Source organism: Cydia amplana, chromosome 23, assembly GCF_948474715.1.
Source record: "Cydia amplana chromosome 23, ilCydAmpl1.1, whole genome shotgun sequence".
Taxonomy (NCBI): Eukaryota; Metazoa; Arthropoda; class Insecta; order Lepidoptera; family Tortricidae; genus Cydia; species Cydia amplana.
Window position 1 is genome coordinate 3672615 of NC_086091.1, and position 18435 is coordinate 3691049.

Consider the following 18435-nt stretch of genomic DNA (forward strand, 5'->3'; position numbering starts at 1 on the left):
TCTCAATGTAAAAATAGCTTATAAATAAGTACCTCAAGGTATTACAGAACAGATCTAGGTCACCTGCATAACGATGTCTTTTTGAATAGAGTAAGTCCTTGAGAAGACAATGGCTATATTAAAATTATAATAATAATTTATTTAACCATGCTGTTTAAATATAAAGGAATCATTAATTATTTAATCCATTGATCCTGCGGCCTTATGTAAAAAAATCGATTGAAATGAACCAATTACTGTAGCAGCATCGTAATATTTTGTAAACAAACTTTTGGTGATTTAAATCTATTGCCACCATAGGAATAAAAATAATTCTCAAGGCATTCAACATTGATAAAGCTCCGAATAAATTCTTGTATGAGGCAGATGCCACTCCGCCATTTTGTTTAGCCAAATTATTTTCAGTATCAATCATCGGTTTAAAAAACTTAACAATAACATATGAAAACGCATTACCTAGATTATTTATCCAGTTCCCTTGTTAGTTTCTATAAGTTTTCCGTAAATTTTTGTCAAAAGTTGTCAGCAATGATCGCTTTGCGCAAGCAGCCACCATTACGTACGCTACGTACTGTCAATGTCAAGTCAAGTGTCAAAGTCCATTGAGACCGGATAATGTACGGTGAAATAATGCACGACCAATAATTAGCGTCTACAATCTATAGTTGGTCATACCAATTTGTCAGTAATAAGAACAAAAAAAATTATACTCATCCTTTTCTTTTGGGTGCTAGTACTAGTGTAAGACAAATTTAGTATGATTATCCCTGTCTATGTTTGAAATGAGACAGTCCTTTGGCAAACTATACATTTATTTTATGAACGCGGATTGCAAGGTTCAAAACGAATATGAATATTTCAATAATTCATATTCTTAATCAGCATCATGGCTGCCACATGAAAACAAAATACATTTTCACATTATGCTTGTGTTTTTTTTATTATTCTACTGTTACTCAAAATATTGGTTTCTATATTTTGACATAGCTAATTATCATTTTACTTAAATTATGTATTTAGTAAGTCTTAGTGATAAAATATTAAAACATATTTTATCCATTCATTTTTTTACGAATCTCATGTAAACTAATCTTATTATGTTATCGAGGATGTATTTTTTTTCTAAATGGACATTTTTAGACGAGACAAACCTTTTTTTAATTCTGAAAAATATTATCTAATTTCTGAAAGCTGATTTATCGTGTGGAGTATTATTGGACCGAGCATTATTTTGGCTGTGCATTGGTTCTATACCATAGGGGGAGTCCGGGAAACTTGCCCGTGGGAATCTAGGTGGTGGAATAAAACATAAAACTTGGTTATAATCTCTTTGGCGGGAAACTTCCATTGTATACTAAAATAAAGGTTATAAATGCCTATTTGAGTGCTTTCTTTTAAATATAATTGGTGTTTCTCCCACCTGGGCCACACCATACCACAGAATAAATAATAGTACTAAGTACAGAAGACTCACTCTCTAACAAAACGCGTCTGTTATGATCAGCACAAATATGGCCGCTAGGTGGCGACAGCGCCACGCGCGGCTTATGGCTTTCCCCAAAATTGGGGCCGAACGGATGTACTTTTAGCTACCGCAGCAAAGCGACGAAATCGCGGAGTGAGACACGCCTGACCATACTTACCATAAATACCCCTGCAATGCACGCTGTGCTTCCGATTCACTTACACATAAATTGGCCAAGTACATTGCAAATTGCAACAGAGCGCCTACCGCGAACCACGTTCGACATGTTGCCTCTCTGTCGCACTTGTAAATTCGTACGTAAGTGTGACAGGGAACTTTCTAGGATAGACGGTCGAAAGTGTCGAAACGGTAAATGTAAGGTGTTTCCAGCTAGATTCAGCGAATTAGACGCATCTCAATAATGTCAATAATTTAAAGCACAACATAACACCAAAAATATTTTAATAACTTAACAACATAGGTAATTCAAACAAAAGACGGGAGATCACAGTGCTTTTTCTTAACATGGAAACGTAACGATGTATTATATTTACTAGCGAACGGGCAGTATTCGCATTTGAACCTTTTTTCCGTTGAATGCTTATACTTATGTTGTACCAAGTTAGCGGGTAGTATAGTAGCATAGTCACATTGGTCACAAGTGTATCTCTTCTTGCCAGTGACGTGAGCTTCTTCGTGATACCTTAAAATGTACTTATTCATAGTTTGAAAAGGACATCTACTACATTGTAGTTTTACACCTTGGTCAACATGTTTTTTCTTATGTTTAACCATTGCGTCCTCATAGAATGATTTGAATCTACAACCTGGATATTCACAATGGATCGTAGTAGCATTTTTGTGTCTTAGCATATGCTGTGTCATACTAGCTCTAATGGTAGTTTTAAACTCGCAGTGTTTACACTCCATGACAGTGTCTTCTGTGTGGAGCTGCTTTATATGTTTGGCTAGTTCGATCGTAGGGAGGATTTGCCCGCATATTTGACATTGAGTGTCTTGGACTAACTGGTGGTTCTGCGCATAGTGTAACCTAAGCTGATCCCAAATTGGATAGTTTACTGGACACTTCGTGCATTGAAACAACTCTTTAATATCTTCTTCATTCTTGATTTCAACTAAAGAATTCTCAGATTCTAACTTCTTAGAATGTACCGTGTGTACATGACGACTGAGTTCAAACTCGTCTGCAAAAGTTTCAGCACATTGCTCGCAGTTCTGTTGCTCGTTATTATCGCGATTTGGTGCTGGATGTTTAAACAAAATGTGACGTCTGTAACTCTCCTTAGCTTTGAACACTTTCATACAAAACCTACAAGTGTATGACACATTTAAATGCACTTTTAGTAAATGCGGTTTCAACTGTCTCTTATCATGGAAACCTTCGTTACATACATTGCAGAACACAGTCTTCGGTGTGTCAATTTTGTGTGTACACCGTAAATGCTTTCCTAAACCACCTTGCGAAGAGAATATCAAACCACATATTGGACATTCCTTTATCACTTTTACATGGGAATGGTTTAAATACTGTTCTCTAGTATCAAACTGTTTATTGCACACTTCACAACGGGCGCCACCGTCGTGTTTTCTTCTCACATGGCGTTTAAGACTCTCAATCTTATCATATGACAAGTTACAGATCATACACTTCAATCTAAAGTCTTCTTTTAACGCATTGTGTTTTCGTCTCATATGCAGTTTTAGGAAATTTAATGAGGAGAAGACTAGAGGACATTCGTTACATGATATTTCCCCAGTGTCTTTATTAACACAGGTTTCTAGAAACTCTTGGGATATATTATCATTCTCTGCACCATCTTCATTAATCCTGTGTTTTCTTTGTACATGTCTCGCGTAAGTTTCTCGTTTAGTAAAGATTTTAGGACAAAACGGACAGTTGAACCATTGAGTTGGTTCTGGTTTAGTAATGTTTGTATGCTTTCTTTGTCTATGAACAACTAAACTCCTATACTTATCATATGTCAGTCCGCAATCTTCACACTCATATTGAAAAGAGTCTTCAAAGAGATTATGCTTTCTTCTCATATGCATTCTTAATCTTGTCATCCCTTTGAACACTAACGCACAGATCTCACATGTCCTCTCCTCTCGATCATCTGGGGACGAATTAGGGCCATGTTTTCTTTTTATATGAGCTCCTAAACTGTTCTTCATTTCATAAGACATTCCACAGTAATCGCATATGTGTTTAAATGATTTTCGGTAGACTTTATGCTTTCTTTTTTGGTGCATACGTAAAGTTTTCTGAGATTGAAATATTAAATGGCATATTTTGCAGACATAGTTAGGTGCGGCTTCTATGCCTGTTTCTTGACTGTAACCTAAAACGGTTTTGTCTGTCTTGTTGTTGATAATGCTCTCGAATGTAAGAATTGCCGCTTCGTGGGTCTGTTGTTCGATTTTTATTTCCGGCTCCTGACTGTCCTCGCTTTGAGGTCCTTCGACCATTAGTCCGCCATTTTCCGCAAACTGAAATTTTTTTAATGTTTTTTTCTTAAAAATACTCTTGTAGGTATGTAATAACTGTGTAATTTCAAGTGAAATAAGAGATCTTTATTTCTACACCTATGTTAGTTACATGAACCCTGATATATTTATTTTTTATTTTATTTATTAAGGGGCTCTTCATAAATTACGTCAACTATTTTTGACGATTTTTGACCAATCATCCAAAAATCATGATTCGAAAATGAAATGACGTAATTTATGAATAGCCCTTCCAACTTTACATTGACAGTTCAACCAAACATGCAAGTTATGGGACTTATGGGTTACAAACGTTGTACAGTCGCCACACAGGATTGTTCCGACATTTAGGGTCCTAACTAAATTGGTTGTTCGATACTTACTCTACGGAATGTCCAATTTAGCTAGAACCCTAAATGGCGTAACAATCACGAAGCAGGACTTCACATAGGAATACAAGTTATACTTAAAGTGTTAGAGTTACTTTTGATACTCACATCATGAAAATCAAGTTCAACTTCAATGTTCTCAACTTTAATACTAATCTCGGGATCCAAACTCGGTACAGACTCAACCTCAACTTCATAATCCTTTATCATCTCCACCGGTTTTTTATCCTCTATGTCTTTGAAAGGGTCCTCTTGTCTATGCTTCTTTTTTTTCTTTTTCTTCTTTAATGTATAAACCATGGGTTCTTCCGGTAAATAGGATGTCGGATCTTTTCTTTCTTCCGGTTCAATTTTAATTTTATTTAGGTCTGGTTTGATATCTTCAGTTTTTATTTTTTCTTGTTTTATTGACATCATTATGCAGTTTATTTAGTGGATTACATACAATGCAAATTATTATCTGTAACAAAAATAATTATAATTATAATGTTTGTATTGTAGACTTAACTATTACTACAGGGAACATAATATATTTTAATTCATTACATGAAAATATATTACGTGGCTATATTTCGGGTTTTCCTCCACCAACTACGTGAAATTACTTTGTGTTTATTTAATTGTATTTGTAACTATATTATACACAAATAATTGCAATACGCAAAATTTAACGTTAGGTAACCAAAAGCACAGAACTATTAGAAATAATTGCACCAATCCATGAATGAATACAACATCGCACTTGATAAGCGTGGAAATTTGGAAAATAACAACACGAAGCCGATCAAATTTACAATTCAATTAATCGTATTTTCATGTTAACGCCAGGAATTAAAGAGATAACGCAGCTTGATAAATTAAGCGTGAAATAAAAACTTGATACTACCACGTCATTCCAATAAGAACGCACTTATCGCATTTTATTCCTCGTTCCACGAAAACAAAGTTTAATTATCCCGATATTCTAAATATATTTATATTAAAACACTATAACAAATTATAAAAACTTAATAAGTATGAACTATGTTCCATCTGCAGCTGCCCGACACCTTTGTGCTAAAAAATCAATAACTTTATAATAAAATAAATCATTACGAAAATTGGCCAAAATGGCCTTTTTTGCGATTATTGACGTTTTTAAGAATTTGACATTTAGCCGTTAGTGTTGCCTGTAGAATTTTGTATTGTCCCATTTGCAACGAGCACTTCGACTTCGCTTCGAATAGGCGGAATAGGGAATATTATATTACGCGAAACTCTGCGTAGATGGCACCACTCCCACAATAAGTCACAATCTAAGGATCCACCGCAAACGAGAGAGTCGAAATTTTATTATCTAACCTCACTATCACTCTTGCACATTCGAGCGATAAAGAGGCAGATAGCTGAGTTTCGATTTCACGTTTCCCGTTAGGCCTTTTGTAAAGAAACCGCCTTGATGTATCAATGTCATATTTGATTGATTATCTATGAAAACTTGTCAAAAAACAGTTTAAGTTACAGCCGGTACAGGGCAGCCCTGCTCCCTTGTGGTAAAGTCTGGCTAATGAAAGTTGAGCCTGAGATAACGCGGGAATTTCAATAAAAACCGCACCTGGCAGGCTGGCAATAAAATTACTATGAAATTAAATGGCAGCTTGAAACTGACAGCTTATTTGATAGGAAAAAAAGTAAAAGGTTTTAAATAAATCTCAGGCTCAACTTTCATTAGCCAGACTCTAGCTGTGCCACAATTTAGTATATGATAGTTATGATACCCGAGACGTGTTTTACTGCTTTACAATTATGACTGTATACTTATAACTGTATTTGCATGTACATGTCCTTAACGCAAATAAATGAAATGAAATGAAATGAACCCAATCAGTAGGAAATTCGATAAATTTAAGGACTTACTTTACCTAACCTGGGTTGTCGCCTTAGTATTAGTTGAGTGCTGTTTTTAGGGTTCCGTAGCCAAATGGCAAAAAACGGAACCCTTATAGATTCGTCATGTCTGTCTGTCTGTCTGTCTGTCTGTCTGTCTGTCCGTCTGTCTGTCCGTCCGTATGTCACAGCCACTTTTCTCCGAAACTATAAGAACTATACTGTTGAAACTTGGTAAGTAGATGTATTCTGTGAACCGCATTAAGATTTTCACACAAAAATAGAAAAAAAACAATAAATTTTTGGGGTTCCCCATACTTCGAACTGAATCTCAAAAATTTTTTTTTTCATCAAACCCATACGTGTGGGGTATCTATGGATAGGTCTTCAAAAATGATATTGAGGTTCCTAATATCATTTTTTTCTAAACTGAATAGTTTGCGCGAGAGACACTTCCAAAGTGGTAAAATGTGTGTCCCCCCCCCCTGTAACTTCTAAAATAAGAGAATGATAAAACTAAAAAAAATATATGATGTACATTACCATGTAAACTTCCACCGAAAATTGGTTTGAACGAGATCTAGTAAGTAGTTTTTTTTTATACGTCATAAATCGCCTAAATACGGAACCCTTCATGGGCGAGTCCGACTCGCACTTGTTTAGTGTTAATACGTGTTTGATATTTGAATAAAATAAATAAAAAATGAAATAGGGACCCGTGTTTTAAGTGAAACGTAACCAAATATTGGGTATTTCAGTTTCAGCTTAACATAGCAACCCAAACCGAAACTTTTCCTTATGTGAAATTGCGTTGTGACAATAAAGTCGTATACATTTATTAATTTAATTAGAGATCTTGTACACTTTGTATAATTTACCATTAAGACAGGATAATGTCAACGCATGGCAGCACTGAACTATTTTGTAGAGGCGTTTTAATAGATTTTTTAACTGAAGTTGAGAAAAGGGTTGAGATTTATATATTATAATTTTTATAAATCTACTTACAATCTATATGATTAATTACAATTTAAATTTAGGATTTCAAAGTAAAGTCTGTTTCGTGCGTTAAAACTTTATCTCACACATTTACTTTCATCTAAAATGAAATTACAGTGGAAAAAAACGCTTCTCAAACGTCAATTCTTAAAAAATGACGGAGATTGTATGATAATTTTCTAACCCCAACGTTTGTTTACTAGTTGTTTTTCAATGCCTTGAAACATTTAATTACAAAATGTTTCAGGCAGTTTTAAAGCGCTGCTTACTTCCGTCGAACTTGAAATTGTTTAGTGTAGCCCGCTCAGCTACTATAAGAAGAATTCATGTAACCCCAGGTGGACTATTATTACTCAGATTATTCGTGTAATTAAGTAAATAAATGCTGAATATAATTACTCTATTTCAGCTTTAAAACACGGCGAATATGAGTGGCAGGATCCCAAGTCAGAGGAAGAGGTGTAAGTCTTGATATTATTGTACAATTTGATTACTTTTCATCTTACTTTCTTAACTCATTGTTTAATAAGTAAAAAACTATCTAATGTATGTATGTGTTGGTGTCTGTAAGACCTATGAATATAATTGAACTCTCCACGTGTCAGAGTAATGAAAATAAATAGTAAATCAGGACCTTTTGTGTCTCATGAGTCATGTGCCTGAAACATTCAGTAATGTGCAATATTTATTTTTCCAGTGTAAATATCGTATACGTAACTAAGGACGGTAAAAAACACCCAGTAAGAGGCAAGGTCGGCGACAACGTGTTGTATTTGGCTCATAGATATGGAATCGAAATGGAAGGTGATAAATAATGCTAATAGATCATAAGAACCTTTTTAATGTCGTTAACACTCTTGGCTGTTGTATTTGCACTAATATGACCATATCTCTGTCGTCTCCGATATTAAAGAAAGGGATGCACATGCTGTACAAGAATTTATTAAATTTAACCACTGCAGCTTGCTTTGAAATAACTGACAATTTGTAAATATTGCAAAGGCAAGCGTGTTAACCTTTTCGACGCCGTGTCAAACACAAAAGCTGTCTTTCAGACGCCACGTCACCGAAGTGTCAAAACTGAAATTGAACTTTATGCATATGCACCTAGGTCTATGACCGATTACGTCATTGGCGTTGGACCTGCGGCATTACTAAATCATGTATCTTACATGTGTCTCATATGTATAACATTTCTAGGAGCATGTGAAGCATCACTAGCATGTACAACCTGTCACGTATATGTCAATGAGAACTATCTGGACCAGCTACCGCCATCTGAAGAGAAGGAAGATGATTTACTTGATATGGCGCCGTTTTTGAAAGAGAATTCTAGATTAGGTGAGTATGCTGGAATAATAGGGTATTTTTTGTTTGTATTTGTTTTTATGGAGGGGTTTGCCAAATGTGCAATGTGCAACATTTGGCAAACCCCTCCATAACCATCTTCAAGGGGGAGGGGTAAAAAAACCTAGAAAATTGTGTGATGTAATTAATGGATGACCCCTAATCTAATGAGAAGGACCAGAATAGATGGTGGTGGCCAGGTGGCTTAAAGGTGTTTTAAATACTAGCCAACAATAATTCACCGGAATATCTCTTTTCTAAGATTAATATGTCATCCTTTCACACCCGTCATGGTACTAGAACTACTCGGCGTTGTCTCCTAGAAATGTACCCTCATCGAACGGTTGCTTTTATGCTGGAATGATATCCCTCCACCTGTAAGACGGCTGAAAAGTAAGCAAACTTTCAAACGTAACCTTAAGAAGTTATTACTTGAAAAACAAAAAGCAGGGATACCATACGGCTTTTTGGTTGCGGATTTCAGAATCTAATAGGTACTTCTGTGGATTTCTAGGAGAAACTACAAAGAACCTTAATACTTTTATATTATTAATTTTTTTTTTGTTTATAATTTTTTATGGTCACATTTTATTTTATTTTTTTTATTTTTTCGTTAAGTCGTTACGTACTATTTCATATTTTTTTATATATATATTTTTTTTTAGAGACATTTATCACTCTCAACATCTGCATTTTAACTATTTTAAACTATCACTTCATCCACACTTTTACATCACACTCACCACGTGATCTGGGTTCCGGCAGAATATCAGTGCCTTGCTCGAAAGAGTGAAGCGCATAGCTGAGTGGGCACCCTTTTGATGTTGCTGCAATGCACACAGTGTAACCACTGCAAGTGTTTTCACTATTCCTGTCGTTGTTATATGTATATGTCTCTAATAATTGTAAGATTTTGTATTTTGTCTTAATCGATTGTGTATTTTGTTAATTACAGAAGATTACACTTCTGTCTGCCTATATATTTTCTTAATTGTGTGTTTTTGCAGCAATCAAATAAACGCTTTATCTATCTATCTATCTATCCAACGACAGGTGTTACTTGGACATTAGTTCTAGGTTCTGTCTAGTCTTCTACATTTATTTATTGTATACTAAATTATCATCTAACATTTTCAGGTTGTCAAATTATACTAACCAAAGACCTGGAAGGCATGGAACTACAACTACCGAAAGCTACAAGAAACTTCTATGTGGACGGACATACGCCTACACCTCACTGAGTCAATGTGCAAACTTCATGGTACTACAGGATTTAGAGTCCAGCTGACTCCACATCAACTTGGCAAGCCGCAAAGTGTTGAAGCACCTAATTCATGTGAAAATATAGTTGGTCAAACCAATTTGTCAGTCAATAAGAACCAGGAAAACTATACTCATCCTTTTCTTTTGGGTGCTAGTACTAGTGTAAGACAAAGATAGTATGATTCTCTCTGTCTATGTTTGAAATGAGACAGTCCTTTGACAAAGTATAAATATGTTGTTTATGCACTGCTACACTTTGGCGATGCCAAGTTTGTAAACTAATCACATTCATAATTACTTTTTATTTTTGGATTTTAGCCAAGTAGTAAAGAATGATAAAAGTACCTAAAATGAAGAAACATCCTAAAAAACGTAAACACTTGCAATTACATTTTCAAAAAGTTATTACTATTTTTAATCAACTCATAATCTTTAGTTTGACTTCAAATATTCGTCAGGTGACAAGCAAAACTCACTAATTACTAAAATTTAGGTGTTAATATGGTTAACTGTGGTAGTAATTAGTGAGTTTTGGTTGTCACCTGTCAATTTTTGCATGAATTACAATGGAATCAGGTCCAAAAGTATACATATAATATATCAGGTACATATTTTTCAGTGAAAATATTTTGGCAAAGCCATTTATGTTGCATAAAGATTTAAGTACATTTAAGATATTCTTCTGTTGTTAATTATGTAAGTAGACTTGTACAGAGTAAGGTAGTAAATAAAATGATTTTAATTGTTTAAATACTTTTTATTCAGTCTTGGTTCTTAGAGCAAATGTCTATTTTTATTCATAATCTGTGTGCCTTATAAAAAGGCACAAGGAAATATTAGTTTGCCTTTATGCCTCCAAAAATGCAGCTGTCAAACTGATGCAGATGTAACAGAAATACTTGTCAGCCATGATGTAATTTTGTGTATACAAACACAAGTTTCTACATAAATTTCAAACTGTTCCTCTTATGGCTTTCAATATGTTTCTTCAATGAGCTCTTATACACTGTTTTATAAGTGCATTTGTCACAATACAGCATATTCTCTTCCGGATTGTGCTTTAGTTGATGGCTTCTCAAGGCAGACTTAGCACTACAGCGGTAACCACAGTTATAAAATGTGCATAAATACGGCTTATAATTTGTATGGATTCTCTGATGTATCTTCAAATTCGGCAAATAATTAGTTGCATAATCACAAGAACCACATTTCATTTCTTTATTTCCTAAATGCGTATTTCTGTGCTGCTTGTAATGTGATAGTTTTCTAGTTTGATATCCACACAGAGAACAGGAATGCATTTTGGTGTTGGTTCGTTTCTGATGCTCTTGAAATAGATGTTCAGTCATTTCTTGATCATTATTAAAAGCTGCGAAGCAAACTTGACAGGACCTTTGTATATTTCCAGAGTGATCCTGTTTGATATGCTCTTTTAGATAGTTCACAGCTTTGAATCTTTTCTTGCATATATGGCATTTAATTTTGGGGTTTCTAATGTTATTTTTAATGATGTTTCTTAAAGCATTTGCTTCACTAGGATGTTTCGTTTTGACGTGGTGGCGAATCGTTTGAACGGTGGAGTAAGTCAGGTCACAGAAGCGGCACACAAATTTGCCTGTCTCATCAATAGCTCTGTACCAATTGACTTGGTTTGTTGGTTCAGCATTCATCTGGAATTGAGGAAAAAGTTAATTGGTAAAACTATGGTTCAAAATTAACTTGAATATCTTTGTTCAGGTGTGACTATTATTAAAAAAAAAACCAGCCAAGTGCGAGTCGGACTCGCGCACGGAGGGTTCTGCACCATCAGCAAAAAATAGAGCAAAACAAGCAAAAAAACGGTCACCCATCCAAGTACTGACCCCGCCCGACGTTGCTTAAGTTCGGTCAAAAATCACGTTTGTTGTATGGGAGCCCCACTTAAATCTTCATTTTATTGTTTTTAGTATTTGTTGTTATAGTGGCAACAGAAATACATCATCTGTGAAAATTTCAACTGTTTAGCTATCACGGTTCGTGAGATACAGTCTGGTGACAGACGGACGGACGGACGGACGGACAGCAGAGTCTTAGTAATAGGGTCCCGTTTTTACCCTTTGGCTATGGAACCCTAAAAACATAGTTCTACAGCAAAATATTTGTATAAATGGAAGAAATAACCCAGAAAAAGCAAACAGAACATTTATAACTACTTAATTATGGATTGAACACGTGGACTATGGTTGTAGTACTAGACTATAGTTGAGTGGTTTTACAATACTTGTCTATGTGGGACCCTGTGGTCAAGAGGTGAAACATGTAAAGTACTTACATAAACTTCAAAGTCTTCTTGTTCAGGTTCAAAAATGGTCATTTCTGGTGATGAATTAATCGAATTATCAATGGAGTCATATTGTACGTCATTGATTAACGGCTTCTGAAAATATTTACATTAATATTATAGTGAGACTACTCTTAAAGCCATCTGTGACACTTGAGTCTGAATCATATTAATCTTGAGTCTCAATAGCTATTTATTATATCCTTTTGAATGGGCGAACAGAGTCGAGGCAGATCTCCGCGAGCTCGGCGTCGGCGAAAGTTGGTGTGATACCGCTCTGGACCGAGCAAAGTGGCGTGCTCTTGTGTTGGAGGCCAAGACTCATTTTGGGTCATCGCGCTAGCCAAGTAAGTAAGTAGTACTATGAATGGGGGTAGAATATTGTAGCAGATCATTTTGTTTACAAACCTCGCCATGTAGAGCACTTGAAGAAACAATGTCATTCACTGCGTCACTACTCCGGATCGCGTTATTTCCTGATTTCTCACACAAAGGATCCCTTTCGAAATCGTCATAATATTCTATTTTGATTTCGTCTTCTTCTAAGTAGTCTTCCATTACTCTGCTGTTAGTATTTCAGTGAAGATTTTACGTAAAACATTGAAAACTTAATTTAATTATCAGCTGATTACAGCCATGACAGTTAGATGTCAGTTCATTGACCTCTCCTACGTTTCGTTTCGCTAATATATTACAGAATGATTAAAAAACGTTTCGTATCATAATTAATTAGCAATCAACAAGCAATCATGTAATATGGTACTAAATAGTCAATTGTTTCACAGTTATTATCTAAATTACAACCAAAAAATAGCTGAAAAACCAACACTAACAAAAAAATAATCCATATGGCAACCACGATTCATTCGTCTCGCACCGCGCCGCCGCCGTCGGCAGTTCATTCGCGACGTTCGTTCAGAATTTCCATTCGTTCAATCAGTCAGCCCGCGACCGCCGTTCGAAGCAGTGGTTTACTAGTTTCCGTCGTACGAAAACGCGTTTCGGTGTGATTTGTGTTTTGTTTTGTGGTGCACGATGGCTTACAACGGTAGTGGTGGCAAGAGACTGTGTACAGGAACCGACCTCGACGTGGAAAGGGTGAGTTTCGCTTCCAGAAGGAAAATTGACACACTGGTATCAATGTTCACAGTAACGTTTAGTTGAAAATGGCCGAGTTAACATTACGTTTCGTGTCTCATGTTTTGTATTATCAGATCGCAAAGCGTTGGTATTTCGTTGCTAAGCAGATCGATAACTGTTGATTAGGTTGCGCGGATTATTATAAGGTTGAGTTTGTTTAACAACAGTCCTACGCATGTTCTATGTTGATTTTGTAAAATTTGAGGTTACGTCGGACGCTAGGAAATTTCGTGATGGTTTCGGTAGGAAGTATATAGTTTTAAATTTGTATTTTGGCGGGTGAGGTGTCTGGATTTCACGTTAGTGAGCGTAGCTGTTTTTTTTTCTTTGCTTTGGACGAAAATAGCCGTCCCGAGCTGCTGTCAATTAAAAAGATTGACAGGGTTGGGTCATTAGGATCGCGCGAGACATCGGCATTGTTATTTTCTTGTAATTTTCCGCTATTTCTTGACGTTTCGCGTTGCTAGGTATAACAGAAAATGTCTGAAAAAGTCTGATTTATGATTAAAAATAACGCCGGCTTAAATAGGTCCGAAATAAAATTGTCCCTGTTGGCCGATAAGACTTATCTTATCAGACGCACAGGCGGGGCAATATTTTTATCTCAGTTCATAGGATAATTCACAGTCAATTATAAAAATTAGACAGAGGCCAATTTTGCTGAATGCTACTATTCAAATATGACATGGCAGTTTTTTGCAGCGTTACAAATTCGCGACTGCTTCGCAACAATCGCTATACCAATTTGCAATAAATCAAAACAAACACGATTGTTTTAATTAATCAATGCAAGAAACGCGCGATTATTATCGCGTCAATTTTTCATACTGGCTCAAAGGTAAAATTCACTGCATGCGATTGTAGGTATCACTGTATCAAATGACCGTGTTTAACCAGTCTTATTTATCATTTCCTTCCAGTTTATTCGAAAATTATATAAATCTATGTATTTAGAAATTATCAGTATAACTTTGTAATAGATAAAGTCTCCTTCAACCAAAATATTGTCGCTTGTCAATAAGGCGCTTTATCCATATAGCTTCTATTTGAAATCAACCTTATGGACAACCGACAATTTGGTACCTTTTGGTCGGAAATAAATGGCATATTTCACCTATCTACTCAGGACTAGGTGCTTAGTTTTCTTTCGAGCGAAAATAACGTCAGGAAATTTCTTACAGAAAATAATGATTAATGATTTGTAAAATGTTTGGTTATATGCTCGTAAGACTTTTTTATTACACCAATGTAAAAAGAACATTACACCTGCTACATATAACTATAATCTTACATGAGTACAATCAACATCAGGATATAGATACCCATTGCAGTAGCTAAGATCACCAAGATGCTCAGAAATATTTTAACACTTTTGTACATATGGCGCTAATTTACCGCCCTAGTGCGGTAACTAGCACTGTACGTGCGTATCTCGAAAATTTAAAGGGCCATATGTACTGTAAAACGTACTTACTATACACGTGCGAAAAGGTAATTCGCAATTCGTGTCGATTTAAAACACTCCCTTCGGTCGTCCTCCGTTTATCGCCACTCTTTGCGGATTTCCTACTTTTCGCACTTTTATCGTAATGTACTATTAAACTCTCGCGTTTTGTACAGCTTCACACAATTGTTCCTGGTAGTTGGAAGTGCAGGTGTACTTAGAACAGTGCAGTAAAGATGGCGATTTGATGGTGACTGTACTAACGCCTAAACAACTCGCAAAATAAATACCTACATATTCACAAAAAATATAATGAATGCCTATTGAGATCTTAAGCACGTACTGTACCTACAAACTCAAAGGAACGAGTTAAAAGTCAATGACCTCATGTTGACGATAAAAAATGCATATATGTATTTTACTTCGGTTTATCATATTTGCATAATCATGACTGCGGCTCATGTTGCGAACATTTCTTTAGCTTAAATAACTTGAATTATAGGCATTTGCTATTAATCACTACATAGTATAAAACAAAGTCGCTTCCCGCTGTCTGTCTGTCCCTATGTATGCTTAGATCTTTAAAACTACGCAACGGATTTTGATGCGGTTTTTTTTAACAGTTTGAGTACAAAAAGTACTGAGGTTTACTGAAGTTGCATGACAAATGCGAACGTTTTCGAGAAAATACGATGGCAAAGGATTGTTCACTACCTTCATCTGTAGCTATACTATCCTTTTCCCGAGACTTAGTATGGGTACAATCATGATTACCGTCAAAATCGACTTTAAGATAACATAGGAAATATTTGTTTGTACACCTGTAAAGGTAGAGTCTTGGTGAGTCCATGAAATATTGTTACAATAGTAATTACCGGCAATGTAACCCATTTCTCACAAACAATAAAGATTATGATTATGATTAAAAAAATTATCCCATGTTCTCCAGGACTCAAATTTATCCGTACCAAATTCCATCTAAATTGGTCTAGCGGTTTAAGCGTGAAAAGGTAACAGGCAGACAAAGTTTGCTTACTTAGCTTCTCATTTGTAATACTGGGATAGTAGGGTTTTCTAAAATGTATTTATGTACTTAGTGTTACCTAGAAAATTATACTTAATGTAAAAGAATATTTTTTTATTGCAAACGCTAATGAAAACGCGACAAAAAACGCTAGGTTGGTAGCATTGAGGTTGATAACGTAGTCTTATCGCTAAAAAGCGTTCTGTGTCAACCATGTTCATTCATATGGTATTATTTACAAAGTTATACAAAAGTATAAATTTTTCAATTGGAAAACTTATTACAATAATTGCCGATATCTATCTGTACTTTAAATAAAGAATAGGTACCTACAGTTCCCTACATAGTCTACATACCTACCAAGATCCTTTCACCATGCTTTATTAAATATTACTTTATCATTGAAATTCAAGCTTTATCCTTCAAGGAACTAAGCTCGTTTTCTAAAAAAGTCGGAATTGAAATGAGTCATTTGAAAAAAAAAAGAAAACACGCGAGATGATTGCGTTTCAACTGTCTCAGTTGAAAGCGTAATGAGTCCCCTTGCTTTTACCCTTCGCAAAGGAAAAAAGAAAATGACGTATCCTAAAAAAACCTTATTTGGCATTAAATGTCTGGCGAGTTATGATAAGACTCCGGTCTACAATAAAGAAATATGCTATTAATATTGATATATGTTTACCTACGTGGCTAGACTAACAGGGCACTATGCCGCGATACATATAGATCAGCGGTCGGCAACCTTTTAGCAGCCAAGGGCCACATAGTAGTTAACGAAGTTATATCAGACATTGTCAAACGACAAACGTAACGTAACGTAACGTAACGTTTTGTATGTAATATTGACAGACGTCAATATTACGAGTACATACAAAATAGCCAGGGAGGCTCGCGGGCCGCAAGTGACAGGTTCACGGGCCGCATGCGGCCCGCGGGCTGCAGGTTACCGACCGCTGATATAGATAGTACCGATGCAAATATATAAGGCGTAAAAGTGTATGCGAAGATTGCAAAGTTAGGTCCTAAACCATTTTTTGACGTCGGTAGATTCATGATCTGTCTGATTTCGCGATCTCATGCAATTTCATGATCTGTCTGATTTCACGATCGGCCGGTACATATACGAGTGTATAATGTCTATACGGAGCGAGAGAAATGGCCGGTGACAAATGAACTCGTTGCCAGAGCCCTTTGAAGGTATTAATAACTTGTCCGTCGGCAAAACTATACTGAACGGACTATAGTCGGATCGTACTTATTACTGAACTAGAGGAACTAAAGTGGAATACAGACGGGACAATTTTTCGCCAATCTGATGAATGAGCTCGCCGAATTCGACCGCCGATTATGACCGATATTGCCGATAAAATGGGGTGCAGACGCAAGAATACCAATTTGTGACGCTAGTATTTTCGTTTTGGATCATTTTTTTAACTTACGCTACGTCTTACGTAGGCGAACAACGCGCGAACGCGGCGCGGCCGCCGCGCCGCTTCGCGTCTAAATCGCTCACGTACGAGTAGGACATACCTATACGTATCAGCGGTTTGTTTCATCCTCGCCGCGCCGCGCCGCGCCGCGCCGCGTTGTCGCGTTGTTCGCCTACGTAAGCCGTAGCGTTAGAGGGCTCAAATATCACCATAAATCATAAATTGGTGATTAAATTGGAGATTGGCGCCAATTATTTTCCTGATCAAATCGGTCGATTTGCCCAGCTCGTCTGGTCTTAAAATACTCAGTACTATTAGGTGATTTAAGGTTCCGTCACACAGCCGCGTTTTCCGGGCGGAGCGTGAGCGGGGCGCGCCGCTTTTACATATAAAACGCTCACGCCCCGCCCGGAGAACGCGCCTGTGTGACGGAACCTTTATGCAAAAAAAACCTAAATGTTGTTACCGTTTACATTTCAATTTGTATAATAGGATGATTATCACAGTATCAATAAACTAATCTTAAATAGCGGTTTCATCAAATAATAAACTAGAAAACACTTCAACACTTCGGCTACTGGCGTCCGGTGATTTACGCGTCTTTATGAGACATAAAAACGTGAACAACCTAGTTAGAAATAAAAAAAAGGCGTTGCTATATTTAACATATCTGGAAGGAGCGTAACGCTAGAAGTTACTCATATAATGGGTAATCTGGCTGTCGAATGTACTAAACTAACGGTCGAGCGTAATCGATGTTGTAAAACGAGGCAGGCAGTATTTTTCTGGATGAATTTTACGCGTAGCTACGCTGTTTAGGATTTCCTAAGAGTAAGTGAAGTTATAATTATAATGCATGAAAATTGTCTATATGTTAATTGTAGTAACTACAGTCAGAAGCAATAGTTACTAAGCGGGCGAGGTGTTCAAAATGATCTTGACGCGACTTTATTGTTAAGAGAATAAGAGCGTGTAAGGTTATTTTTAACACCTTGCCCGCTTAGCAACTTCTGCTGCTGACTGTAACAATAATTTTATTCTGTTTTGACAAAAAATCAAATGAGTAGTTAGTTTAAAATTTAGCATCTTTTTGAATTCGAGATGTCATGAAAATTCAGGATTATTTTAACCTTACACGATAAACCATATTTCTCCAAAACCGTGCTTAGTAATGTAATTTCTTCAGAACATGCATGTCAAATGCCGTATAGCAATTAACCTTTTAACCGCCATAGACTGA

General features: G+C 36.1%; 5 protein-coding genes across 5 annotated transcripts in view; 2 read left to right on the forward strand and 3 right to left on the reverse strand.

Moving 5' to 3' along the window:
* Positions 1-578, reverse strand: part of LOC134658629 (zinc finger protein 585A-like) — a 50539-nt gene extending 49961 nt beyond the window's left edge. The window contains exon 1 of the mRNA XM_063514282.1: positions 457-578. The gene's annotated coding sequence lies outside the window, so the exon portion shown is untranslated. The remainder of the gene's footprint in view (positions 1-456) is intronic.
* Positions 579-1925: 1347 nt separating this feature from the next.
* On the reverse strand, positions 1926-4815 carry LOC134658729 (PR domain zinc finger protein 5-like). The gene is made up of 2 exons (XM_063514378.1): positions 4471-4815; positions 1926-3976 (listed from the first exon to the last, which is right to left on the reverse strand). The coding sequence occupies exons 1-2, from the start codon at positions 4777-4779 to the stop codon at positions 1952-1954; spliced, it is 2334 nt and encodes a 777-aa protein (XP_063370448.1). The 5' UTR covers positions 4780-4815; the 3' UTR covers positions 1926-1951.
* Positions 4816-7370: 2555 nt separating this feature from the next.
* On the forward strand, positions 7371-9850 carry LOC134658848 (adrenodoxin-like protein 1, mitochondrial). The gene is made up of 5 exons (XM_063514519.1): positions 7371-7565; positions 7637-7688; positions 7925-8031; positions 8428-8568; positions 9712-9850. The coding sequence occupies exons 1-5, from the start codon at positions 7466-7468 to the stop codon at positions 9813-9815; spliced, it is 504 nt and encodes a 167-aa protein (XP_063370589.1). The 5' UTR covers positions 7371-7465; the 3' UTR covers positions 9816-9850.
* Positions 9851-10733: 883 nt separating this feature from the next.
* Positions 10734-12762, reverse strand: LOC134658893 (zinc finger protein 682-like). Its single transcript, XM_063514542.1, has 3 exons — positions 12566-12762; positions 12149-12253; positions 10734-11507 (listed from the first exon to the last, which is right to left on the reverse strand). Exons 1-3 carry the CDS (start codon positions 12713-12715, stop codon positions 10779-10781), a joined length of 984 nt encoding a protein of 327 aa, XP_063370612.1. The 5' UTR covers positions 12716-12762; the 3' UTR covers positions 10734-10778.
* A 281-nt stretch (positions 12763-13043) lies between these two features.
* The window catches only part of LOC134658851 (heterogeneous nuclear ribonucleoprotein L-like), a 475097-nt gene continuing 469705 nt past the window's right edge, over positions 13044-18435 (forward strand). Inside the window, exon 1 of the mRNA XM_063514522.1 lies at positions 13044-13255. Within this exon, the coding sequence (XP_063370592.1) occupies positions 13193-13255 (63 nt within the window). The 5' untranslated portion in view covers positions 13044-13192. The remainder of the gene's footprint in view (positions 13256-18435) is intronic.

Excerpts from the sequence above, each read along its gene's own strand:
- LOC134658729 (XM_063514378.1), bottom strand. The coding sequence starts at position 4,779 with ATGATGTCAATAAAACAAGAAAAAATAAAAACTGAAGATATCAAACCA. Across the intron at positions 3,977-4,470 it reads TTGAACTTGATTTTCATGAT|TTTGCGGAAAATGGCGGACT; the intron begins GTGAGTATCAAA and ends AAAAAATTTCAG.
- LOC134658848 (XM_063514519.1), top strand. The coding sequence starts at position 7,466 with ATGTTTCAGGCAGTTTTAAAGCGCTGCTTACTTCCGTCGAACTTGAAA. Across the intron at positions 7,566-7,636 it reads AAGAATTCATGTAACCCCAG|CTTTAAAACACGGCGAATAT; the intron begins GTGGACTATTAT and ends ACTCTATTTCAG. Across the intron at positions 7,689-7,924 it reads CCCAAGTCAGAGGAAGAGGT|TGTAAATATCGTATACGTAA; the intron begins GTAAGTCTTGAT and ends TTATTTTTCCAG.
- LOC134658893 (XM_063514542.1), bottom strand. The coding sequence starts at position 12,715 with ATGGAAGACTACTTAGAAGAAGACGAAATCAAAATAGAATATTATGAC. Across the intron at positions 12,254-12,565 it reads CAAGTGCTCTACATGGCGAG|AAGCCGTTAATCAATGACGT; the intron begins GTTTGTAAACAA and ends AAATATTTTCAG. Across the intron at positions 11,508-12,148 it reads AAGAAGACTTTGAAGTTTAT|ATGAATGCTGAACCAACAAA; the intron begins GTAAGTACTTTA and ends CCTCAATTCCAG.